General features: G+C 61.6%; 1 protein-coding gene across 7 annotated transcripts; it reads left to right on the top strand.

Annotated features, from left to right (window-relative positions):
- Nucleotides 1–7,004: 7,004 nt before the first annotated feature.
- On the top strand, nucleotides 7,005–24,565 carry COL1A1 (collagen type I alpha 1 chain). 7 transcript variants are annotated; one of them, XM_036451116.2, is made up of 51 exons: nucleotides 7,006–7,229; nucleotides 8,810–9,004; nucleotides 9,116–9,150; nucleotides 9,259–9,294; nucleotides 9,406–9,498; nucleotides 10,282–10,353; nucleotides 10,609–10,653; nucleotides 10,792–10,845; nucleotides 11,004–11,057; nucleotides 11,560–11,613; nucleotides 11,730–11,783; nucleotides 12,116–12,169; nucleotides 12,258–12,302; nucleotides 12,421–12,474; nucleotides 12,599–12,643; nucleotides 12,819–12,872; nucleotides 13,104–13,202; nucleotides 13,288–13,332; nucleotides 13,430–13,528; nucleotides 13,649–13,702; nucleotides 13,833–13,940; nucleotides 14,023–14,076; nucleotides 14,360–14,458; nucleotides 14,646–14,699; nucleotides 14,789–14,887; nucleotides 15,452–15,505; nucleotides 15,622–15,675; nucleotides 15,747–15,800; nucleotides 15,907–15,960; nucleotides 16,920–16,964; nucleotides 17,072–17,170; nucleotides 17,424–17,531; nucleotides 17,875–17,982; nucleotides 18,141–18,194; nucleotides 18,412–18,465; nucleotides 18,670–18,777; nucleotides 18,863–18,916; nucleotides 19,033–19,086; nucleotides 19,233–19,394; nucleotides 19,480–19,587; nucleotides 19,735–19,842; nucleotides 19,958–20,011; nucleotides 20,134–20,241; nucleotides 20,648–20,701; nucleotides 20,815–20,922; nucleotides 21,218–21,271; nucleotides 21,604–21,711; nucleotides 21,803–22,085; nucleotides 22,205–22,395; nucleotides 22,663–22,905; nucleotides 23,038–24,565. In XM_036451116.2, exons 1-51 carry the CDS (start codon nucleotides 7,139–7,141, stop codon nucleotides 23,182–23,184), a joined length of 4,374 nt encoding a protein of 1,457 aa, XP_036307009.1. In that variant the 5' UTR covers nucleotides 7,006–7,138; the 3' UTR covers nucleotides 23,185–24,565. The 7 variants fall into 7 exon arrangements, with proteins under 7 accessions (XP_036307011.1, XP_036307009.1, XP_045442047.1 ...); XM_045586091.1 differs by lacking the exon at nucleotides 21,604–21,711; XM_036451118.2 differs by lacking the exons at nucleotides 19,233–19,394; nucleotides 19,480–19,587 and having other exon boundaries at nucleotides 7,005–7,229.
- The last annotated feature ends 612 nt before the right edge of the window (nucleotides 24,566–25,177 follow it).

The following is a 25,177-nucleotide window of genomic DNA, read 5'->3' as shown; positions in this document are numbered from 1 at the left end:
AGTGAAGTCAGTGTTTCCTCCCAGCACATCTATTGTTCTACCATATCCCCATCTTAAGACTGAAGGCTCCAAAATCTAGTGGAAGTTGAAACCGAACTTGGAAGGGGTCATCTGGTCTACCTCTTTGCCTCCTCCCATGCCGTATTTTCTTGTTGATCCGAGATCCACAAATCCCACCCACTTTCCTTGCATCTTCCCCTTCCCTTAAGGGGCACAGCCTTCTAACTTGAGTTCTGCTGTCACCAAGGTGTAGGTTCTCAGGACAAGTCCTTGGCAAAGGTTCACAGCCATACGCTGCTCAAGAGCAGTTACTGGCTCTCTATGGCCACCGAATTGATTATAAATTTCTCTCCTAGGATTCCAAGCCTCTGAGTTGTCCCTAGTCTACCTGTCCAGCCTTATCTTCCATGTTTCCTCTGCCCATGGCCTTCTATATTTCCTTCCCCCTTCACTCAAGAATTTGTGTGTGTGTGTGTGTGTGTTCCCAGGCTTGGAATGCCTTCCCTCCCACCTTCCCATTCCAACCCTACATTCAAACCCTAACACTGGTCCTCCTGGGCCCAACTCAAAAGCAACCTCCCCCATAAAACCTACCTCATCTCTCACTGCCCTTCTTATCCCTCTTTGTACCTCCTTGAGGCTTCCATTTACTGAAAATGACACATTTTCAGTGGCCTTACTGCTGCTATCCCATTTCACCGATTGGAAAAATGAGGTTCAGGGAGAGGAAGCAACTTACTCAACGTCACACAACCAGGGCTGCCTCGAGTGAGAGACACTTTCTCTGTGTGTGTGTGTGTGTGTGTGTGTGTGTGTGTGTTTAGTTCCCTTCCCGACTCTCCACTCTCTGAGGGCAGAGCACTCTTCAGCACAGGCTGAGCCCAGGAAGTCTGTGGTAACCATCCACTCCATAGAGTTGACTGGAGTGTCTGCAGTAGACACCGAACTCAGGGTCTTCTCCCCCAGACAGGGTCCTTGCAGAGCCTCCTCTCTTCCAGAGCACCGCACCTCCTGTCTCTCAGGCCAGAAGACCAGGAACCATCTGTGCTCCCCGCCACCACACTCCACGTCCAATCCAGCCCCAGCGCCTGTCAATTCTGCCTCCCATGGAATCCATCCTCTTCTCTGTTTCCATCCCCTTCAACCTGGTCCAGGCTCTCATCAGCTCTCACCTGGGCGCCTGCACAACCACCTTCCACCGCGGCCTTCCTTCAGTGTCTACTCCACCAAGTGACCACGATGATCTTTTCAAATCATGATCGAGACCTTCTCTGCTTAAGACACCTCATGGGCCCCAAAGCCCTCAGGGCAAAGACTAACACCTCTCGCGGGTTTCTTGGGCCTGCCCGGCCTTTGCTTCCTGTGCTCCGGCCACACCGGCCTTCTCTGGATTTCATAGGCACCTAGAACGTGTCATTCCCCCTCCTGTCCCAGAGCCTTTGCATATGCGGTACCATCATGCCCACCTCAGTCCCCTACCCTGCCATCTACCCATCTAAGTTATCTCTGTTCATGCCAACCTATTTGGGGGTGCCTTCCTGGGTCCCCAGGTCTAAGGTAGACTCCCTGGAATGCCTACCGCTCAGAGATTTGCATTCCTTTCCTGTCTAGACTTTACAGTTGCAATGACACACCCATATACATCATTTCATTCATGTCTGTCTCGACCAGACATAAGCTCCATGAAGGCAGTCACTGAATGCAAAGTACCCAGCAAATAATTGTTTCATGAAGAATTCTGGATCCTTCCTGCATCCAGATCAGACTATGTCCAAAGGGGTGCTCTGCCCAGGAATGGCGTAAACCTGGAGGGTGGGATCCCCCGCTCCAGTCCAGAAAGTCCAGAATTCCAGGCTTGCTGGGGAAGGACTGGCAGCAGGTGGAGAAGTGGAAGACAGCAGACATCTGCGGCTGAAGCTTATCTGTGGGGACAATGGGAGTGGGGGTGAATGAAGGAAATCAGGGTCTGGTCAGGTGCCTCTGCCTCAGGCAGGCTGCCCCAGTCACTTATATATATATTTTTAAAAATCTAAGCCTCAGCGGAGCCTCTCCATCCATATTCTGAACACTTCAACCAGACATTGGGTTGTGACACAAGCCTCTGAGCCGCCCCTCCCAGCTGTGCTCCCTGCTCTCCGCTGTAGGTTGGCCATCAGGACACGGGGCCCAACGGAGCACCAGAGATGCTGGAAGAGAGTGTGTGGGTGGAGGAGTGGGACATCTGGCCAGAGGCAGAGGAGAGAGGGGAAAAGAACGAAAAGAACCAAGAAAAGGAATAAAAATACCTGAAGAGGGAAAAGGTTAAGGGTGGAGGAAACAAAAGAATAGAAAATAGGAAAGCATTCGGGAATGGGATGGAACAAGCACAGTATGTATTGAACCAAACCAGAGGGGGTAGATAGCACTTCAATGAACTCACTCTCTCAAGCCTGTGCTGAGACGCTGTTCTGCCTGCAGACACATGCTTAGATGTGGACCCTGATAGGTCCCTGCCCTGTAGCTCACATCCCAGCAGGAAAGATGGGCGTTGGCCCCTCGCTTGTGATCAGCACAGAGTGGAAGAGAAGACTTGGGGCCCCCAAACCTGCCAGCGTCCCCATCCAGCCCGTTATTCTCAGCTGAGACCCGCTGGGGCCTGGTGGGGTGGCTGGAGTTGGGCCTAGGAGCAGAGTTAGGAGGATGGTCCTAGTGTAACCGATGGCCCGATGGCCCATGCCCCAGGCCTTTCCTCCCAGCTCATCCCAGCCCTTTTCCTGGTTCTCCTGCCCCCAAATGTCCCCTCTCGAGCTGTGGGGAGGGAAGGGGGACCATAATTGGGGCAGGATGTGCCACACTAGAAAGGAAGACTTCTCTCCAAGGTCCTGGGCCCAGGGCTTGGTCTAGAAGAGAATGAGGTGGAGGCTGGGCCTGGGTGCAGGCATTTGAGGCTCGGGTCACCTGGCAAGAAAAGAAAAGAGGGGAGAAGGAAAGAAAAAAAAAAAAGGCAACTGGAGCTCATAAAATAGCTCCAGAGAGTGGAAGGATTTAAAAGAAGCGAGTCCCACGGAGAGAAAGTGGAGGGAGGAGAGGACAGAAAGGCAGTCAGGAGTGGGAGTGGGGAGAGTGAAAGAAAGAAAAAAAGAAGGAGGAAGGGACGGGAGAATGAGGTATCTACGCTCCTCCCCTTCACAGCTAAACTCCTCCTCTGAGCTGTCCACTCTGACCCCATTTCCAGGTCTCCCACTCACTCCCCAGCCCTCTCCCGCCTGGCTTCCTCGCCTGTCCATCCACCGAAACAGCTCACATTTAGCTGCCATGTTGCTACATCCAGTGAACATTTTCCTCATCATAGGAATTCCCTCTGCAGCATATAACAGTCCCTCCTTCTAGAATAGGGGTGTCGAACTCAATCAGAGAAGGGGCCAAAATCTAAAATCCAGCCTAAATCGCGGGCCGAATGGTTTACTGAACAGTCATAAACTGTCATTGTGATGGAAACGCAGCGGAGTGCAGTGATGACAGCGCGGTGCGGGCCACATTGCAAGGCCTGGCGGGACGGATTTGGCCCGCGGGCCTTGTGTTTGACACATGTGTTCTAGAACCATCTTCCCCCTGCCAGCGTGACACCCACCACCCCTCGTCTCCTTGCTCTCCTGCCTTCCCTGGTCTTGTTCAGTTTCCTGGGTGGGTTCCTCCTCCCCTTCCCAACCCCAACCCTCAACACGGCCAGACGTAACCACCACCTTCCCTCTGAACCCGGGAAGGATGGGAGTCAGAGGGAGACCTCAGGAGGCCAATGGACTCGAGTGGGGTGGAGGCATAGGAGCGCCGAGCTGTGCCTGGGAGCTAAGGAACTTAGCAGAGGACCAAAGCGCTGATGGTGCAAAGCTGAGGAAGGGAAGGAAGAGGGGAGCCCACCCACCGGGGTCTGTCCCCAGCCTGCCTCCTGACTCTCTCTCAATCAAGACCAAGTCTTCACTCTCTTAGACCGTCCCCTTCTCTCTCCCCATCCCCTCCCACTCCTAGGAACCCTTTCTCCATCACCAGTGGTGGTGGTGGTGGGGGGGGGACAGAGAGACAGGAGACATCATCCTGGAGGGGTGCTCAGACGGGGGGGGGGGAGGGCAACAGAACCTCAGGAACCAGAGCAGCTGCAAAGGGTTGCCCACCTGCTCACCAGGTGCAGAGACACCTGGGCTGCCTCCTCTCCCCGCCCCACGCCACGGAGTCCACGCTGGGGGCGTGAGGGGCTCCAGAGAAATGAGGAGTTGGGGAGCACAGGCCCGCCCCCCCCCCCCCCACCTTGTGGAGAGAGGGCACTTGGGGAAAATTGGAGAGGGAATGAATTCAGAGCTCAGCATTTTCCTCTCTCTGTTTTTCTTCTTGAGGAATTTTTTTCCCCTCTAAGTGCTGATGACTTTACCATTTCTTGGACGCGGGGGAAGGAGACGTTGGCTTTTGCTCGCCCCCCCCCCCCAAATGCCGGACAGAGTCTCGCATTCCACAAGAAGCCAGAGCTTCAGAGTTTCCTAAAGATGAGGTGGCGTCTCCTCCCTCCCCTCTCCAGCCCCAGCTCCCTCCCCCCTCCGCTCTCCCCAGGCTCAGGCCAAGGAGGCCCAGCCAGCCTGGGAGGAGACCCCAAGCACATTCTTCCTCTCGCTGTCATGCTGCAGAAATTAAAGACACATCTTCGGCCTGGGCGCCCGCCAAGCGTTTCAAGTCAGAGAGTGGCAGAGAGGGCCCTGGGCCTCCGCACGGTGCCACGTGGAAAGGATGCTCAGAAGCCCTCGGCCTGGGGCCCCTGGGACAGGGGTCTGACATCGGACAGAGGGACGGTGGCTGTCACACGCACCCACTCCCCAGGGGTCCCTGAGCACTCTTCAGGACTCCAGGCCCGCGAGGTAGCAAGTCCCAAGCCACATCTCTGAGGCTTCACCTTTTTTAAGGGGGGAAGGAGGGGAGAGCCTGGACAGGGAGCATGTGGGGACGGGGCTGTGGACACCAGTCCTTCCGGCTGAGAAGACTCAGCAAGCAGGGAGGTGGCCAGGTAACACCAGCTCTCACCCCCAGCCTGCGACACCCTGTGACCCCAGGTGACCAGTCTAAAGGGTCGTCGACCTTTCTGAGGAACGAGACCTGCGCCCCTCACCCACATCCCACCCTGGAGGTTAAAGGAACTGCCATCTCAGCACCTCGGCCCCCTGGTCCTGCCCTGGAGTCGCTGGCACTAGGCGGGGGCAGGTCCCGGGCCACAAGTGGGTGCCACATGGTGGGGATAATTGGTGAAGGCCCGGCCCTCCATCACTGTCTCCAGCCTGCCCCGCTGGAAACTCTATATTTTCCCTTTAATTATAGCCCCTGCCGTCCCCTCCGCAGCCCCACCCGCACCGCTCATCCTGGCTGCCCACGGCCGACGTGGCTCCCTCCCCTTCTCTCCCCTGGTCTTTTTTTCCCCTTTGCCTTCGTTGCACAAAACCAGCTGGGGGAGGGCGTGGAAAGGGGCGGGGGGGGGGGGAGCAAAGGAATCTTGGATGGTTTGGGGGAGGAGGGACTCCCCGCTTCCACGTTTGCAGCTCTGGAGCGATGGGGGCGGGGAGCTCTGCGGAAAGGATCGGAATCGATGGACGTTGCAAAGGGACCCCCATTGCCTTCTCGGGGGGCCCACAGATTTTGGAGGACCGGGACCTGGACAGGGCTGGGGTTGGGATGGACCCTATCGGAAGGTTGGGATGAGGAGACGAAAGGACACTGTCTTCCAGAGGTGTCTTCCCCACACAGAGCCTGTTGTTCTTGGGGTCCCCACATCCTCTCGGGATGCCCAGATGGTTCTCTCCTGGTGCGAGAGGCAGAGAGCAATGCCCTAGGGTTTCAGAAAAGAAGTTGGACATGGGAGAGAGCCTCTAAAATAAGGTCACTCGCCCTCCCCTGCAATTTCATCCCAAACCTCCAAATACAAGTCTCCCCCAGACTCCCAAATTCTCCCATATGCCCCCAGTCCGCAGTCCAGGTACAACCAGAGACGGGACTCTATGCGGCTCCCACAGGGAGCACCCTGTCTCCAGTGACGTGGCCTCCCGCCCCTCCCGTGTTCTCACCTGCTTCCCCGCCACCGCAGACCCCAGCGCAGGACGCTTTTCACAGCCTCCCCCAATGTCATCTCACTCCCTGGTGGGGAAGGGTCCTAGCAACCGCCCACCCAAACCGTGTCGCCCCATCCCTCAACACCAGAGCTTCCTTCTGGAGAGTCCACCGAGTCCAGTCTCTCACCCAGGGCCTCGGCCTCCCGCCCCCCTCCCTCCCAGCCATGCCTGGGGTCTGGGAGCTGCGGGCATGGTAGAAGAATCGACATCCTCGAGACACCCCTAGCCAGCATCCCTCCCAGTATCTGATGCTTGGAGTCTATGAAGGCATCTCTAACGTGGTCCCCAAATATCTCTAAGCCCCATATCCAAGCCACACCAGAAGGCACCCCTAAACAGGCACATCTTCTGAATCCCCTGGTTCTCCTGCCTTAGAGGGGTCCCAGCTGGCCTCTTCTCACCCATCCCCTCCTTGTACCAAGGCTGATGGGAGGGGGTCTGGGAGGCATGGCCGGGAGGACCCTCTCCCAATCACCCCCAATCCTTCCACCTCTGGAGGGCTCCCCACTCTGCTCCCCAATTCCAGTTCTTCCAGATTGAGGGGTCCCAGGAAGAAAGCGGAAGGGGCTCCCCTGCCCCCTCTTCAGCCTACACTATATTGAGGACCTAGCCGCACCCCAGCAGCAGCATCTCTGGCCCAGGCTGGCCTGGGGGGCTGGGGAGGCAGAGCTGCGAAGGAGGGGGGGGGGTGTGCGGTGGACTCCCCTTCTCTCCCCTCCTCCTCCTCCTCCTCCTCCTCCTCCTCCTCCTCCTCCTCTCCGTTCCAACTCCCAAATTGGGGGCCGGGCCAGGCCGCTGTGATTGGCTGGGGGACGGGCCGCCGGCTCCCCCTCTCCTAGGGGCCGGGTTCCTCCCCACGCGCCCTCGGGACCGTATAAAAGGGGCCCGGGCCACCGGTCGGAGCAGACGGGAGTTTCTCCTCGGGGTCGGAGCAGGAGGCACGCGGACTGTGAGGCCACGCATGAGCGGACGCTGACCCCCACCCAGCCGCAAAGAGTCTACATGTCTAGGGTCTAGACATGTTCAGCTTTGTGGACCTCCGGCTCCTGCTCCTCTTAGCGGCCACCGCCCTCCTGACGCACGGCCAAGAGGAGGGCCAAGAAGAAGACAGTAAGTCCCAGGCTTTGGGAGGGAGGGTCCGGGGCTCCTTGGCATCGCAGCTTGTGCCCGGTCCGGGGAGTCCGCCCCTTAAACAGACACTCGGGGTGCTCCGGGGACTGGGTGATGGAAGGGGGATGCTGAGGGCGCCTCTTTGGCACCCATGGGAGGGAAGAAACGCACCCTGGGCGGGAAGGGTGGAGACAAACGCCCTCGGGAGGGAGCGGGAGTGGAAGATGGAGCGCTACTGGAGTTGGTGCAGGCGGGGTCCTGAGCGCGCAAGGCGGCGTGCACCCCGGGAAAAAGGGGGAGCGAGCGCGGGACGCGAGGAAAGTACGTCGAAGATGGGAGATGGGGTGGGGGGCGCCGAGCGAGGCATCTGGAGCCCAAGATGTAAAAGCCATCAGGGAAGCTGTGGGATGATTCATAAGGAAAGATTGCTTGCCCTCTGCAGGCTAGACAGCGCCGCTGGGGCCGCGGGGGTGCGGGGCCGCGGGGGGAGGGGGCGCAGGGAGTGGGCGGGATGCAGGATGAGAAACTTTGGAGAGCGCCGGGCAGGGCGGGGGTCCTTGCGCCCTCTGCCGGTCAACGCTGAGAACCGCTCCTCCCCGTCCCGCGCTTCCCCCGCGCAGGGGCTGGGGCGGGAGGTGGGGGTGATTGCGGAGTGTGAACCCCCACCTCCAGACCTAGAAAACTAGAAAATAAACCGGACGCGGCGCGGCCCCTGACCCTAAAAGAAGTGTCCGTTCCGAGGGAAATTGCGTGGCGTCGCCCGCCCCCTAGTGGCTGTCTGGGGAGGCGCCGGCGCGGTGGCCTGGTTCACCACCTAACGACGTGCGGACTTGGACTTTCTGGCTCTTTGGCTACCGGAGTGGCCCAAGGGCCCTGGCTGGCTTTGGGGAACGGGGGTTGTCCCAGAGAGAAGGTTTCCGATACGTCTGGGCGCTGGAGGGTAGGGCGTATCCAACTTTGGGGGCTGAGGGGGGGCAGGGAGGTATATTTCAAGTCTCTGGGCGGGACCCCCGCCGCACACCAGCCCCGCCCCGTCCTCGGAGCCCCTCCCACGCCGTCCCACCTGCCTGGGGGATCGGGAGGAATGGAATGGGGGCCGGACCTCCCATCTCTCCTCCCACCCCCTCCTCCTCCTCCTCCTCCTCCTCCTCCTCCTCCGCGGGTCGCCATCCAGACCACTCCCCACCCCACAAGCCTGGCCTCTGGATGGGGCCCCTCCCGTCCCTCCTCTCTCCTCCCCTCTCCCCTCGCCGCCCCCCGCCCCGACGGCTTTTTATTTCCCTTGGCCGCGGCACCGCGGGCTGAGGTCGGAGCTGGAAGAGCCCCCGCCCGCGGCTTTGTTTAAATTCCTGGGAACTGGAAAGAGTTACGGCCGCGCTGGCCGCGCGCCGCGGCGCTGTCACCGGCGCTGATGAGGAGCAGATGAGCTTAGAGCTTTTAAGGGTTTGGGGAGGGGAGGGGAGGCGGCGGGAAACGGAACATCTCAACGTGTCTCCGAGGCGGAGGCGGGGACGGGCGGCGGGGGCTCTGCGGCGGGGGGTCCGGACGCCGCTGACAGGCCCCCCCCCCCCGCCCCGCAGTCCCATCCGTCACCTGCGTGCAGAACGGCATCCGGTACCACGACCGGGAAGTGTGGAAGCCCGAGGTCTGTCTGATCTGCGTCTGCGACAATGGCAAGGTGTTGTGCGATGACGTGATCTGCGAGGACACCAAGCACTGCCCCGGCGCCGTGGCCCCCCCGGGCGAGTGCTGCCCGGTCTGCCCCGACGGCGAGGGTACGGCTCCTGCGGGCCCGGGGCGGGGGCCGGGGAGGCGGAGGAGTTTGCAGCCGGTGCCCCCCCCTCCCAGCAAACCCGCCTCTAACCCGCGTTTCTTCTCCCCCCCAGTGTCGCCTACGGATCTAGAAACCGCAGGAGTCGAGGTAACGCTCTGCCCTCGGCTGGTGCCCCCCTCCCTTGGCCCCTCATGGCCCTCCCTTCTCTAACCCAGGCCCTTTTTTGTGTTTTCTCTCTCTCTCCCAACCTCAAAGGGACCCAAAGGAGACACCGGCCCCCGAGGCCCCAGGGTAAGTAAGACGCGGGGCGCTCTGGCTGCGGGGGGCTGCGGGGGGGTGTGGCCCCGGGCCCGTGCTCACCATCCGGGCCTGTGCTCACCATCCGGGCCTCTCCTGCTGCAGGGACCCGCAGGCCCCCCTGGCCGAGATGGCATCCCCGGACAGCCTGGACCCCCCGGCCCCCCTGGACCCCCTGGACCCCCTGGCCTCGGAGGAGTAAGTGGCGAGAGCTCCTGGCCGCCCGCCCCACCCCCGGGTTTGGGTTTGTTTTGGTTTGGGCAGATGGTGGCATTCTTTATAGTTGGAAATGATTTCGAACTTAAAAGAAAAGCTTCCAAAAGAGTGCCAAGAACTCCCTGGACCCTCCTCAGCGTGCCCCGTTTGCAGTATCAGTCTCTGTCTCTGTATACACATCAAGATGGTTCTTTTCTTTTGGGACCCTTGGTTCGGGAGTAAGTGGCTGGTAGTATGTCCCTAAGACCATTCTCTTAACGGCCCACTGCACAATGATCACGTTTTAACATGGTTGCAATATATACTTACTACACGGTCCCTATTCAAGTTTCACCAAAGTCCTATTCTATAGCATTATTATTATTATTATTATCCAATTCCAGGATCCAATCCAGGATCATGAATTGCATTTTATGGCTATGTCTCTTTAGTTTCCCTTTCATCTAGAACATTCCTCAGGCTTTTTTTTTTTTTTTTTTTTTTTTTTTTTAATCTTTCATGCCACTGAGGTTCTTTGAAGAGCCCATTTGTGTGGTAAACGGTCCCTCTGTTTGGGCTGGTCGGCTGTGTCTTCATGACCAGATTCCACGGATGCCTTTTTGGCAGGACTATCTCACACGGGATGTTGTCCTGCTTCGGGCGTCCCATCAGGAGGCACATGATGTCCATCTGTCCCATTATTGGTGCCATCTCCTGCCTTTCAACTCCACTGTCCGGCCCCACTTTCTCATCCACTCTCTCTTGTGTGTTTTCCCCCCCCCCTAGAACTTCGCTCCCCAAATGTCTTACGGCTATGATGAGAAATCAGGCGGAGGAGTGTCCGTGCCCGGTCCCATGGTGAGTCACCAGGGGGAGTAGAGTTGACAGGAGAAGAGCCGAATGGGGATCCACACAGGATGGGCCAGCGATGGCACATGGGGGTGACAGAGATGACCTATGAGGTCAAGATGACCCCTGGGACCTCAGAGTCCAGAGAGGATGCCAGGCAACTGGGTGGTCCCCAGAGGAACCCATGGGAGACAGCAAGTCTACACCCTTGTGGCACCTTCCCACAGCGATGTCATGAGGTCTCCTTTTCTTCTTCTTCCACAGGGTCCCTCTGGTCCCCGCGGTCTCCCTGGCCCCCCTGGCTCACCTGTGAGTATCCAGGGTATCTTCACACCCCAGCCTGAGCTTTGGGCTCTTGGCGGGAGGATTGGGATGGAGGATTGGGATCTCTTGGTGAGATGGTTGTCCCGGACCTTCTAATCCCACCCCTCTCTTTTTGTCCTCCAGGGTCCCCAAGGTTTCCAAGGCCCCCCTGGTGAGCCTGGCGAGCCTGGAGCTTCAGTAAGTGCCCCCTCCCCAACTGGTACCCTGTGGACAAATACGCCTCCCTCTGCCAATACATGGATTCTCCACTCCCCTCTGGAGTCTTCCTTACCCCCTTTCCCTTCCTTCTTCCTTATCCTGGTCATTCTAACCCCCTCTCCTCCTGTCTCCTCCAGGGTCCCATGGGTCCCCGTGGTCCTCCTGGCCCCCCTGGCAAGAACGGAGATGATGTAAGTAGCCACCGTGAGAAGACACCATCTGCCCCTTACTGCCTCTCTGAGCTGGGGCCCTGTCCTCCCCACCTGGTGCCCCACCGCCTTCGGGGGTAATACCCAGAGAAAAGGGGGAAAGTTAGCCCGGGTGGACAGGCCTGCCCTTCCACAAAGACCTTCACCCTTTGTGGGATGTTTCTCCATCCTCTCCCCTGGGAGCCAACCCCACCCCTGCCCCTCAGGACAAATGGCTTCCTTAAGCTTCATTGCTCCGGGCACCTCAGGCCTGCTTTCCATGTGATGCGATTAGAATGCTGGTGACAGGAACAAACAGAAATTCCTTTGGAGGGAAATAAAATCCATCAGACAAGGCTTTCCCGGCAGATTTAAATTGCACTCTAACTTAAAAGATAAGGCCCTGCGCCCCTAAGCCTGACCTCCAACAACCCCAGGAAGAGCCAGACCCTCCACACGTTTCCGCCCAGGGACGTGGGCATGAAGACCTTTCTCTCCCTCTCAGGGCGAAGCTGGAAAGCCTGGCCGCCCCGGCGAGCGTGGGCCTCCTGGGCCTCAGGTGAGCCAGCCAGTGTGGCCAGCCCCCCGCTCTTCCGTGTTTGGGTTCATCTGGGCTCTGTGTCCAGTGTGATGGTGTCTCCTAACGGCCCTGCCTTTCTTTTCGTTTCCTGCCAGGGTGCTCGGGGATTGCCCGGAACAGCTGGTCTCCCCGGAATGAAGGGACACAGAGTGAGTCCCCTATGAGTCATCTCAGCTCCCTAAGTCCCAGCATCCCACCATTCCAACCCCTTCCCCCGAGGCCCCTGGTGTGTGTCGTGGTGGGAGGCAGCCACAGAAGTCCCAAGGGACAGAGAGTAGACATCCAAAAGGACTTACATCCGCTGGGAAAGGCGTTCTGATAAGGGGATTGGATGAGATCTTGGGCCAGTTGGGTTGAGTCCAGCTCAGAGGCAGGGTGAGGTCTGCAGTGAGCTCCTGAGGCTCCTTCTCTGGTTTGGATGGGTGTCACGGTGACCCTCGCCCTCCACAGAGTCTTACCTGCTCCCTCCTCTCTATCTTAGGGTTTCAGTGGTTTGGATGGTGCCAAGGGAGATGCTGGTCCTGCTGGTCCCAAGGTAAGAGGCTGTCTGAATGCCCTGGTCCTCCCCCTCCCTGCCCAGGCCCTCCCTGAACACATGCCTAATTCTGTTCTCTGCTCCCTAGGGTGAGCCTGGTAGCCCTGGTGAGAATGGAGTTCCTGGCCAGATGGTGAGTGTGTCCAGTTCTAGAAGGAAGAGAGGGCACAGGGTGCATGGGGCACAGTGAGAGCTTGCGGGAGATGGGTGTGCCTTCCGTCTCACTTGGTTTTTCTTGGTTTTGTTGCCAGGGCCCCCGTGGTCTGCCTGGTGAGAGAGGTCGCCCTGGAGCCCCTGGCCCTGCTGTAAGTACTTCTGGTCCTTTTTTTTGGGGGGGGGGGATCCCTGGGCTCTGGAAGGAGTCCCCCAGGAGCTACAAGGACCAGCCAATGCTCAGTGGATGTAATTGCGCTTCCTCCCTCTCTACAGGGTGCTCGTGGAAATGATGGTGCTACTGGTGCTGCTGGACCCCCTGTGAGTGTGGCCCCTGAACCTCAATGCCTGGGAGTGGGCAGGGTCTCAGTGTGAGCTCTTGGGGGTAACCCTGGAGATGGGCCATGCGGGTCTGAACCCCAACACCTCGTCTGTCCCAGGGCGCGACTTGCAGCTGCCACGTTCCTTCTTGCTGACATCTCCTTTCCATCCACAGGGTCCCACTGGTCCTGCTGGCCCCCCTGGGTTCCCCGGTGCTGTTGGTGCTAAGGTGAGACCCCTGCCCTCCTCTGAGCGTAGCGCCTGTGGGCCACGGTGCCTCCGTGCTCCCCAAACCAGAGGGACCCAGAGTGGCAAGACCTTTGTCCCTGGGTTCCTTTCTCCGATCTTGGAGTCCTGACTCTTGGTCTCCTGTCCCTACCCTTCACTCCCAACCCCCACCTTCCAAAGGTGAGGCTGGGCTGCCAGGGTGGCTCCTGACATGTCCTGTCTTCCCCTCCAGGGTGAAGCTGGTCCCCAAGGATCCCGAGGCTCGGAAGGTCCCCAGGGCGTGCGTGGCGAACCCGGACCCCCTGGCCCCGCTGGTGCTGCTGGCCCTGCTGTAAGCATTGCTTCCTCAGCGCCCCGGGCCCCTCCCCGACTCAGAGTCCTCGACTGTTACTCACCCGCCTCTTTCTGTGCCACAGGGAAACCCTGGTGCTGATGGACAGCCTGGTGCTAAAGGTGCCAACGTAAGTGTCCTGCAGGTTTCAGAGCCGCCCCTGGTGCCCACCCCCCGCCTGCCCTGTGCCCTTCACTGGTAGACTCAACTCGTTCTGCCCCCTACAGGGCGCTCCTGGTATTGCTGGTGCTCCTGGCTTCCCCGGTGCCCGAGGCCCTTCTGGACCCCAGGGCCCCAGCGGTGCCCCTGGCCCCAAGGGTAACAGCGTAAGTACTGCTCTCTTCCTCTGCCCCATTCTGCACCGGCTCCAGGGTGACCCTTGTCTGGGGGTCAAGGCCAACCGAGCACCCCAACGTATGGCTCATCCTCTTCTCTTCCCCACACAGGGCGAACCTGGTGCTCCCGGCAACAAAGGAGACACTGGCGCCAAGGGAGAGCCCGTAAGTTCGCCTGCAGCTCAGCCCGGCCGCCCGGGGGGAGACCCGGGGAGGCCCTGCCTCAGCCAGCTGGGGAGCGGGCACCCGGAGGGCCCCTCACTACAGGCCGTCCCCTCCTCTCCGCTGTTTCCAGGGCCCCACTGGTATTCAAGGACCCCCTGGCCCTGCTGGAGAGGAAGGAAAGCGAGGAGCCCGAGGTGAACCCGGACCTGCCGGCCTGCCCGGACCCCCTGGCGAGCGTGTAAGAGCCCCCTTCTCTGTCCCCAGTGCCAGCCCGGCGCCCCCTGTCTGAGCTCACTGACCTACCTCCTCTCCTCCTGCAGGGCGGACCTGGCAGCCGTGGCTTCCCTGGCGCAGATGGTGTTGCTGGTCCCAAGGTAACCTCTCTTCGTGGTCCCGCCCTTGACCCCTTTACTCCCTTTTCCAGATGTTCCCCCCACCACACACACACACACACACACACACACACACACACACACACGCTGCCCAGCCCTGGCGCCCCATGCTGTGGCTACAAGCTTCTCTCTCCACACTCAGCCTCACCTTGGCCTTCCCGACTGCAGCAATGCCCCTCAGAGCCCCCACCTCCCTGGGAGGTAGAAGATGCTGGGAAAGAGGCCCAGGCCTGAGACCCTAACTGTTCCTGTGACCCCCAACCAGGGTCCCGCTGGGGAACGTGGCTCTCCCGGTCCTGCTGGCCCCAAAGGCTCTCCTGGTGAAGCTGGTCGCCCCGGTGAAGCTGGTCTGCCTGGTGCCAAGGTGAGACCCCAGCCCTCTGCCCAGCTCGGCCTGGACCCTGCCTGTTCCGTGCTGGCTCCGGGAGGAGGTGCTCTGGAGCAGGACACCAAACTGCCACCTGGAGAGCCCCCCTCCCCATCCTCCCTCCCTCCTCCCCCTCCTCCGCCACCCTCTCCCACAGCCCTCACACCGCTCTGCTCCCTCTTAGGGTCTGACTGGCAGCCCTGGCAGCCCTGGTCCTGATGGCAAGACTGGTCCCCCTGTAAGTATCACTCCCCTGTGGACCCCCTTCCCCCCTTCTGACCCCCCACCCCCTGTTCTCACCTCAGCTTTTGTGACTCCCCCTCCCAGGGTCCCGCTGGTCAAGATGGCCGCCCCGGACCCCCAGGCCCCCCTGGCGCCCGCGGTCAGGCCGGTGTGATGGGATTCCCTGGACCCAAAGGTGCTGCTGTGAGTATTCAGGGAGGGGCGGCTCAGAGCCACAGGGACAGGCCCCCGGGAGGCGAGGGTCCCGGTGTCTGGGCCTAGCTCTGCCGCTGACGTGCTGTGTGGCCTCCAGCCACTCACTGCCCTTCTCTGGACCTCTGTCTCCCTGATCACAAAAGGAAAGGCCTCTCCTGACGCCACTGCCATGGTTCTGTCCCTGGAAATAAATATTGTTGGTATCTGCCCCCCCCCATACACACATGGGGATGGGGTAGTCCCTTTATGTAATAGTTGCCCACAAATCTTGGGGGTTCTTTGAGGTCTGAAAGGAGATATCAGAGGAGAGGAAAGCCCTGGGCAGCTCAGGTGACCACAGGCCAGTGATGGGGAGGAGGAAGGGGAGGTGAGCAAAAGGGGCATGTGTCCGAGGGAGAGGCTACGGGACCAGGAAGGCATTTCTCCAGGCCCGGAGCTGGTGAATAAAAAAGCCCCAAGAGCCCCTTTAAAAATTCCACTCCGAGTGACCAGGAGGGACTGGGGAACCCTGCTCTCCACTGCAGCCCCTCAACCCCGACTCTTCCCCTCCAGGGAGAACCCGGCAAAGCTGGAGAGCGAGGTGTTCCCGGACCCCCTGGCGCTGTGGTAAGTATCTCACCCTTCCTCCTCGCTGCCCCAGGCCCCCCAGCCCCAGGCCCGCCCACCTGCCCCTCTTCCTCCCGCCTCCTCACCCCCCTGTTCTTCTTTCTCTCTCCCCACAGGGTCCTGCTGGCAAAGACGGAGAAGCTGGCGCTCAGGGAGCCCCTGGCCCCGCTGTAAGTGTCCCTGCAGGGAGACCCCCCGTGCTCCCCTCCCGGGCCTTTCTGACCCCCTTCTCCCCTGACAGGGCCCCGCTGGTGAGAGAGGTGAACAAGGCCCCGCTGGCTCCCCCGGATTCCAGGTGAGGCCTCCCAGCCGCCAGGGGTTGGGAGCGGGTTGGGAGCTCCCCTTTGCTCTCTTCTGAATTCTAATCCCCTTCTCTCCCCTCCCCCGTCTCCCATCTCCAGGGTCTCCCTGGCCCCGCTGGTCCTCCCGGTGAAGCAGGCAAACCCGGTGAACAGGTAAGGGTAGCAGCGGCCAGCCAGGCAGGGAATACAGAGGGAGGAGCCGGTCTGCTAGCTAACTAGACGCTGTCAGCTGGGGGGTAATGGTTAGACACCAGCAGGACTGCCCCCCAGCTGGAGGGTAATGGTCAGACACCAGGCAGGACTGCCCCCCAGCTGGAGGGTGATGGTCAGACACCAGGCAGGACTTCCTCCCAGCTGGAGGGTGATGGTCAGACACCAGCAGGACTTCCTCCCAGCTGGAGGGTGATGGTCAGACACCAGCAGGACTTCCTCCCAGCTGGAGGGTGATGGTCAGACACCAGCAGGACTTCCCCCCAGCTGGAGGGTGATGGTCAGACACCAGCAGGACTTCCCCCCAGCTGGAGGGTGATGGTCAGACACCAGCAGGACTTCCCCCCAGCTGGAGGGTAATGGTTAGACACCAGGCAGGACTTCCCCCCAGCTGGAGGGTGATGGTCAGACACCAGCAGGACTTCCCCCCAGCTGGAGGGTAATGGTCAGACACCAGAAGGACTTCCTCCCAGCTGGAGGGTGATGGTCAGACACCAGCAGGACTGCCCCCCAGCTGGAGGGTGATGGTCAGACACCAGCAGGACTTCCCCCCAGCTGGAGGGTGATGGTCAGACACCAGCAGGACTTCCCCCCAGCTGGAGGGTAATGGTCAGACACCAGCAGGACTCCCACCATGAAGGGAGCAGCCCCGAGGGAAGCAGGGAGCTCTGGAAGCTGCCCGTCTGCTGGCTTCTTCTTAGAGATACCGGGACACTGACTTTCCTTCAACCCAAAGTTAGGGGCGTAGGGAGTGGAGGGGTGATCCTGGTTCAGTGCCACAAAGGCCCTGGTCTCTCATCACAGAATCTGGCCCCCCCACCCCGGGCAGCAGAGCAGGTGCTTTCTAGGGCTGAGGCCCCGTGGCCTTTGCTCACTGTCTGTCCGTCCCTCCTCCCCCTCAGGGTGCTCCTGGAGACCTCGGTGCCCCCGGCCCCTCTGGAGCAAGAGTAAGTAGAGCCTCTGCCGCTCCCACCCCGATGCCCTCCCATCCCCATGCCCCGGGCCAGCGGTCTCTGGAGCCGCCATCACGGCCCCGCCCTCCCTTTCCTCCTAGGGCGAGAGAGGTTTCCCTGGAGAGCGTGGTGTGCAAGGTCCCCCCGGCCCTGCTGGTCCCCGCGGATCCAATGGTGCCCCCGGCAACGATGGTGCTAAGGTGAGGACAGCACAGGGCCCGGGTCTCACCGGGGAGACCCCTGGCCGTGACCGAAGCCACCTAGATGGGGGGCGGGGGACCCCACTGAGTGGGGTCCCGGTGCAGCCTGAGGTGCTGGCTGTGAGCCTTCACTCTGAGCTGGTGCCTGTCTCTGGCCTCAAAACCAAGCCTGGGAACTACTCAGAGGGGCTCAAGGCTATGACGTCATCCTGGAAGCCCAGACCTCACTCCAGTCCTCTTGGTTGCCCCTTAGGGTGATGCTGGTGCTCCTGGAGCCCCCGGCAGCCAGGGTGCCCCTGGCCTCCAGGGAATGCCTGGTGAACGAGGCGCTGCTGGTCTGCCAGGCCCCAAGGGTGACAGAGTAAGTCCAGCCCTGGTGGCTCCCCTTCTCTGTCTACCCTGGGTCCCCCACCCTCTCTCTCTCCCACCCTGAGACCTTCCCCTCTGGCCTTTCTGCTGATGACCCCTCCGTCTGTGGTCCAGGCCCTTCTCTCCCCACGAGATACCTTGGCAACGAGAGTGGGGGCTTTATCCTGGATGGGGGGCCTCTTCCCCTCGCAAGCACCTTTTCCTCAGGAAGTTTTGGGTCCTGGGCACGGGGGCAGGGCAGAGCTGGGGAGGGCTGTGTCCCCAGACACCAGCAAGACAGCCCAGGCCGCCCCCTTGCTCCACGCTGCAAGTCTCAGGCTGGCCCATGTTTTTAGGGCGATGCTGGTCCCAAAGGTGCTGATGGTGCTCCTGGCAAAGATGGCGTCCGAGGTCTGACTGGTCCCATTGGTCCTCCTGGCCCCGCTGGTGCCCCTGGTGACAAGGTGAGGCGGCTGCCTCCTTCCCGTCTTCCCTAAGGCCGCTGCCCCACCAGCCTGGGTGTGGCTCTGGGCGGACACCCCGGAGGCGGGGGACCTGAATACAGGATGGGGAGGCTCTGCCTGGAGGACCCTGACCCTGAGCCTCCCGTCCCCCCCCTCAGGGTGAAACTGGTCCTAGCGGCCCTGCTGGTCCCACTGGAGCCCGTGGCGCCCCCGTAAGTACAGAACGGATGCCTCATGCCTCGTCCGTGGCCCTTCTCTCCCTCCGCACTGCCCCCACTTCCTGCCCCTCCTCCACCTTCGCTGTCATCCCTGGTCCCTGGAGAATGCTCCTGGGGGCCCCTCCTCCTCACCTGTCCCTCCAGCGCACCCTCCCACCTCCCCCACGCCCCAATGCCAGGGCATCTCTCCAGTCTGCCTCCTCTCTTCTAGGGAGACCGTGGTGAGCCTGGTCCCCCTGGCCCCGCTGGCTTCGCTGGCCCCCCTGTGAGTATGAAGACCCCCTTCATTTGTGATCACCAACTGGGACCGGGGACCTGGGGGTGCTGGCTAAAGAGAGAAGCATCGTCCTGAGTCGGGAGGAGGAAGGGGCTGAGATGCCTCCCATGCAAGCATCCTCCTGCCTAGAGTTGCAGGGACTCCATCCCTCCCCTCGCCTCACCAACTCCCGCCCCCCCCCCCTCCCTCCAGGGTGCTGATGGCCAACCTGGTGCTAAAGGCGAACCCGGTGACGCTGGTGCTAAAGGTGATGCTGGTCCCGCTGGCCCTGCCGGCCCCGCTGGTCCCCCCGGCCCCATTGTGAGTATCTCGCCCTCGGCCCCGAGCTGCCTGCGGCCTGGACCCCGGGCTGGCCCCGCCTTGACGCCCCTGTGCTCTCCCCCAGGGTAACGTTGGTGCTCCTGGACCCAAAGGCGCCCGCGGCAGCGCTGGTCCCCCTGTGAGTAATTCATTCCCTGTGTCTGCCCGGCTCCCGGGCTCTGGTTGGGAAGTGGAGGCGGCTGGGCCAGGTGAGGGCGCTCTCCTCCTCCTGACTGCCTTGTCCTCTCCGGCTAGGGTGCTACTGGTTTCCCTGGTGCTGCTGGCCGCGTGGGTCCCCCCGGCCCCTCTGTGAGTACCCCCCGGGGGAGTCTCCGTGGCTGGGAGGGGGGGCGGGGCTGGGGCCCAGGCTGTCAGGAGTGTCCTGGGCCCGGCTGAGGCCTCAGGGATGCTCCCGAGTCCGGTGGGATCTGACAGCCCCTCTCCTCCTCGTCCAGGGAAACGCTGGGCCCCCCGGCCCTCCTGGCCCCGCTGGCAAAGAAGGCGGCAAAGGCCCCCGCGGTGAGACCGGCCCCGCCGGACGTCCCGGTGAAGTTGGTCCCCCCGGCCCCCCTGGCCCTGCTGGCGAGAAAGGATCCCCTGGCTCTGATGGACCCGCTGTGAGTGCGGGCTCCGGAGGGGCCCGGGCTGGGAGAGTGGTCCCCGGCCACGGCGGGGCCCCTCACCGCTGTCTGCCCCCCGCAGGGCTCTCCCGGAACCCCTGGACCCCAAGGCATTGCTGGACAGCGTGGTGTGGTCGGCCTGCCCGGTCAGCGAGGAGAACGAGGTTTCCCCGGTCTCCCTGGCCCCTCTGTGAGTGCCCCCCACCTTGGGGATTCTTAGGACTCGGAGGGTGCGGGATGGGGGGTGGCGCTAGCAAAGACGAATGTCCTAGCTGACTGGGGCCTCTCAGGACATGCCTTCCCCCCATCTCTGGCCTGACTCTTCCTTCTCCCTAAGGGCGAACCTGGCAAACAAGGTCCCTCTGGCTCCAGTGGCGAACGTGGCCCCCCTGGTCCCATGGGCCCCCCTGGATTGGCTGGACCCCCTGGCGAGTCTGGACGTGAGGTAAGCAGCCGCCAGCCCTGTGCGATGCCAGTGCCCTCCCAGGGCCACTGGGGCCCTGGCCTGAGCCTCCCTCCCCCTGGCTGATGCCGACCTCCCTCCCTCCCTCCCGCTGCAGGGATCTCCTGGTGCTGAGGGCTCCCCCGGACGAGATGGATCTCCTGGCCCCAAGGTGAGACGGCTCCGTTCCCCCCCACCCCCACCCCCACCCCCGGGCCACGGCGTCTGCTGCTCCCCTACCCCACGGGCCCCTTCCTCTGGGGCTGACCGGCCTCTGCTCCTCTCCCCGCCCAGGGTGACCGTGGTGAGACCGGCCCTGCTGGACCCCCTGGTGCTCCTGGCGCTCCTGGTGCCCCTGGCCCCGTCGGCCCCGCTGGCAAGAGTGGCGACCGTGGTGAGACTGTAAGTGGCTGGGCTCCCTCTGGCTGCTTTGGGTCAGACACCCCGGGCTGCCTGGGTCCTGCCGGCGGCCTCTGGCCTCAGCCGGGCGGGGGAAGACTGGAGGTCTTACAAGGTGGCCAGCCCCCTGGCTGCCCTGAAACCAGAGCCCCAGCTCAGCCTCGAGGCCCCTCCCCCACAGTGCCCGTCTCCCCGGGGACGGAGTTGTCCCCAGTTAACGGTCCAGCTGGCACGAAGCCTGAACTCCATACAGCTTCATCTGGAGCTTAAGGGAGCAGGGCCTAGTGGGAAGGGTTGTGAGGACAGAGGGATCTGGGAGGAGGAGTGGTCTCAACAGCAGCGTGTGCTGGGCCAGCCCTCAGCCGGCGCCTCCCCAGCCAGGACCTAACGCTCTCTCTGCTCTCCCCAGGGTCCTGCCGGTCCCGCCGGCCCCATCGGCCCCGCTGGTGCCCGTGGCCCCACTGTAAGTCCTGCCCCGGCCCCTGCCTCCTCAGAACCCTGTCCAGGTGTGGACAGCACCCCGCTCAGTGCGAACGGACCCTCCCCCCTGACCTCCTGTCTCCTCCGCTCCTCTAGGGACCCCAAGGCCCCCGAGGTGACAAGGGTGAGACGGGCGAACAGGGCGACAGAGGCATCAAGGGTCACCGTGGTTTCTCCGGCCTCCAGGGTCCCCCTGGCCCCCCTGTGAGTACTCCCCCAGCCCAGCTGCCATCGAGTCTTCTCTAACCCTCGCCCCCAGGCCTCTCTGTGTGATGGGGGGTGGTGGTGGGGGTCTTGGCTCTTTCTCACTTCTCCCTATTGACGACGGGGATCTGAAGGTTGATGGGCATTTCCAGGGTGCTTCTGAGAGGGCGGAGGGTGTATAAAGAAGGCCTGTGGGAGGGGTCTCAGCCCCAGACTCCCTGGACGATGGGGGTGGGCCGGGTTGCCGGCTGCACTTGACCCCCACAGGCCTGACCTGCCTTTGTGTCTCCCCCAGGGTTCTCCTGGTGAGCAAGGTCCCTCTGGAGCTTCTGGTCCCGCTGGTCCCCGTGTAAGTCTCTCCTTCTATCTCTTCTTCTTCTTGGGCCCCAAGTCCAGGTTCATGTCAGGGCCCTTTGCCTGGGACACGGGTGCTCCTCACCTCCCGGGAGAGGGGTCCAGAGACAGGGGCTGGGGAAGGGAAGAAAGCCCTAGAGTCTAGGACCTACACCATCTCCCCAGCCTTCGCATCCCCCTCCCGCTCCCTCCTCCCCCGGTTTCCTGGCCCGGCGGTGGGCATGAGCAATGATGAGCACCAGGTGGGGAGGGTGGCGGGCCGCTCCCAGCGTGGGGGTGGTCCTGTGCTTCCTGGCAGACCGACCTTAACCATCATCCCCTCTGCAGGGTCCCCCCGGCTCTCCCGGTGCGGCTGGCAAAGATGGTCTCAACGGTCTCGCCGGCCCCATCGGACCCCCCGGCCCCCGTGGTCGCACTGGTGACGCTGGCCCTGTTGTACGTAGCTCCCCACCCCGTCTGCTCGCGGCCCTCCAGCCCTGAGGTGCTCGCACCCCGGAGAACCCCACTCTCTTCCCTCTCCTCGCAGGGTCCCCCCGGCCCTCCTGGCCCTCCTGGTCCCCCTGGTCCTCCCAGCGGCGGTTTCGACTTCAGCTTCATGCCCCAGCCACCTCAGGAGAAGGCACACGACGGCGGCCGCTACTACCGGGCCGATGACGCCAACGTGGTCCGTGACCGTGACCTCGAGGTGGACACCACCCTCAAGAGCCTGAGCCAGCAGATTGAGAACATCCGGAGCCCCGAGGGCAGCCGCAAGAACCCTGCCCGCACCTGCCGCGACCTCAAGATGTGCCACTCCGACTGGAAGAGCGGTGAGGACACACCCGCCCTGCGCCCTGCCTCCTCCTCCTCCTGTCTCTCCCCCCTCCTCCCCCTGCCCCGAGGGGCTCCGAGGTCCCCCCTGACCCCGCCTCGCCCCTCCCCATCGCAGGAGAATACTGGATTGACCCCAACCAAGGCTGCAACCTGGACGCCATCAAGGTCTTCTGCAACATGGAGACGGGCGAGACCTGCGTGTACCCCACACAGCCCACCGTGGCCCAGAAGAACTGGTACGTCAGCAAGAACCCCAAGGAGAAGAAGCACGTCTGGTTCGGCGAGAGCATGACCGGCGGATTCCAGGTGCGCGAGCCGAACCCCGGAGCCACTCTCACCAGACGGGAGGCGGGGGGCACAGGAGGGGCGCGAGGGAAGGTCTGGGTGCTCTGGGCCTCTGCAGGGTGTGAGGACAGAGCCAGGGGGAGAAGCCGGGGTCCTAAGCCCGAAAGGCTGGCTCAGACAGAAGGTGCCCCTGGGAGATTGCGATGCTCTCCGAGGACTCCGGGGCTGGGGCCAGGACTGGAGGCGCCAGGACAGCGGCTCACTCTCCTCCCTCCCCGCCTCTTGCAGTTCGAGTACGGCGGCCAGGACTCCGACCCTGCCGACGTGGCCATCCAGCTGACCTTCCTGCGCCTGATGTCCACCGAGGCCTCCCAGAACCTCACCTACCACTGCAAGAACAGCGTGGCCTACCTGGACCAGCAGACCGGCAACCTCAAGAAGTCCCTGCTCCTCCAGGGCTCCAACGAGATCGAGCTCCGCTCCGAGGGCAACAGCCGCTTTACCTACACTGTCACCTACGACGGCTGCACGGTGAGTCCCCCTCTCCCTGCAGGGCCCCCTCTCCGGAAGGTGGCTTTCCACGCAGGCCCCGGTTCCCCTCCCCCCCCCCCCCCCCCACTCCCGTCGGTGACGCCCCTCTCCCGTTGTCTGCCCTCGGCCCAGAGTCACACCGGAGCCTGGGGCAAGACCGTGATCGAATACAAAACCACCAAGACCTCCCGCCTGCCCATCATCGACGTGGCCCCCTTGGACATTGGCGCCCCAGACCAGGAATTCGGCATGGACGTTGGCCCCGTCTGCTTCCTGTAGACGCCCTCCACTCCAACCTGGCTCCCTCCCACCCAGCCCACTGGCCCCCGACCTTGGAGACAGACAAACAGCCCAAACTGAACCCCCCCCCCCCCCAAAAAAAAGCCAAAAATGGGAACCAATTTCACATGGACTTTGGAAATTTTTTTTTTCCCTTTGCATTCATCTCTCAAACTTAGTTTTTATCTCTGACCAACTGACCGTGACCAAAAAAACCAAAACCACCTTCAGCCTTACCAAAAACCAAAAAAAACAACCAAAAAAGGAATAAATAAATAACTTTTTAAAAAAGGAAGCTTGGTCCACTTGCTTGAAGACCCATGTGGGGGTAAGTCCTTTTCTGCCCGTTGGGCGTATGACACCCCAACGCTGCCCTTCCTGCTCCTTTCTCCATGCCTTCTTGGGGCCTCCCCCCACCCCACACTGCTCCCCACAATCTAAGTCTCCCCAAAAGACACAGGAAACCGTGCATTGTCTGCCCAGCAACCAAAGGCAATGCTGAAACACCCGAGGGGCCCTCCCTCCCCCCGTACCCCGGAGCCCTGGGGGAGCCCGGGGTCCTCAGACTGCCAAAGGAGCTTCACCATCTGGCGCCCCCTGGCCTCGGCCACAACCCCCTCTTCGTTTTTGAGGAGGGCATGCTGGGGGGGCCGCGGGCCCTGCATCGCCTGGTGTGGAGGAGAGTCAGGAGGGGCCGTGACAGTGGCAACGTGGGCTGATGGGAGAGACTGCTCCTCGCCTCTTGTAACTAACTGTGTTGCTGAAAGACTACCTCTCTCTGTGTCACCGGGGCAACCGTGTGGGGGCGGGGCGGGAGGGGCTCCCCTTTTTATATCAAAGGTGCTACATCTCTGTGACGGGGTGGGGTGGGGGGGCGAGGGGATCACTGGTGCTATAGAACGTGGAGACGCCCCCACCCCTACCACCAGGCCAGCCATGTTCCTTTTTGTTCCAAGTCTTTTGAATTCTTCGGTGGTGTTTTTTTGTTTTGTTTTTTTTTTTCTTCTTCTCATGGATGGAGATGCATGTGAATTTTCTTAAGGTGCTATTGACCACGGGGGGAGAGTGTGCACTCACTCCTCACCCTCTCCCCCACCCCCCTCGCCTGCTCGGGGCCTCTCTCTCTCTCTCTCTCTCTCTCTCTCCCTCCTCTGAAACTCCCTCCTCCTCAGCTCCTCCCGTCCTCACAACTCTCTCCCCATCTGTCCTTCCGTCCTCTCTCCTGGGTTTCAGAGCACACATTTCCCAAAGCACAAAGCAGTTTTCCCCCTGGGGTGGGAGGAAGCACGAGACTCTGTACCTATTTTGTATGTGTATAATAATTTGAGATGTTTTTAATTATTTTGATTGCTGGAATAAAGCATGTGGAAATGACCCAAACGTCTGTGCCGTGGCTCCTAATTTCCTTCCATGGAGTGGGGGGTGAGGAAGGGGATTTGGAGTGGGAGGTGGGCTCTCCTTCCTTTTCCTGCCAGTTCACCCCCCTCCCTCCCCCCCCTCCCCACCTAGCACCCTCCTTGGTCCCTCTTCCTCCCTCTAACCGTTTGTATACCTTAACCCACTTTCTTCCCTTTCTCATGCAAGCTTCCTTACAAATCTCCTCAAAACCCTCTTCCTCCTTATAGTACATGCAGGCAACCCCATGTGCAGCAACACACACGCGCGCACACACACACACACACACACACACACACACAACTCCCTCCCCAGCCTCACGCCCACTTTCCCATCAAAGCCATTCATTCTGCTGCCCTCTCACCGCTGTGGGCACCCTGCAGGGTTAGGGGACGTGGGAAGGCACTGCCCATGGGGGGATGGAGGTGGAACTGGTGAGGGCACCCAGAAGGCCTCTCCCTGGGCCAACATGGAGGAGCCCTCTCTGAGCTCCTCCGAAGGGCAGCAAGCCGCACGGCGCCTGAGGGGGTGCCTGAGCCCGCGCGGGGGCTGTGCAGAGGCCTGGGTCCCACTCACCCTCCGGGACTCCGGGGGAAGG

Source organism: Pipistrellus kuhlii, unplaced genomic scaffold, assembly GCF_014108245.1.
Source record: "Pipistrellus kuhlii isolate mPipKuh1 unplaced genomic scaffold, mPipKuh1.p scaffold_m20_p_22, whole genome shotgun sequence".
Taxonomy (NCBI): domain Eukaryota; kingdom Metazoa; phylum Chordata; class Mammalia; order Chiroptera; family Vespertilionidae; genus Pipistrellus; species Pipistrellus kuhlii.
This window is presented reverse-complemented; position numbering and strand designations above follow the sequence as displayed.

Excerpts from the sequence above, each read along its gene's own strand:
- COL1A1 (XM_036451116.2), top strand. The coding sequence starts at position 7,139 with ATGTTCAGCTTTGTGGACCTCCGGCTCCTGCTCCTCTTAGCGGCCACC. Across the intron at positions 15,506-15,621 it reads CCGGACCCCCTGGCGCTGTG|GGTCCTGCTGGCAAAGACGG; the intron begins GTAAGTATCTCA and ends CTCTCCCCACAG. Across the intron at positions 18,917-19,032 it reads GCGGCAGCGCTGGTCCCCCT|GGTGCTACTGGTTTCCCTGG; the intron begins GTGAGTAATTCA and ends CTCTCCGGCTAG.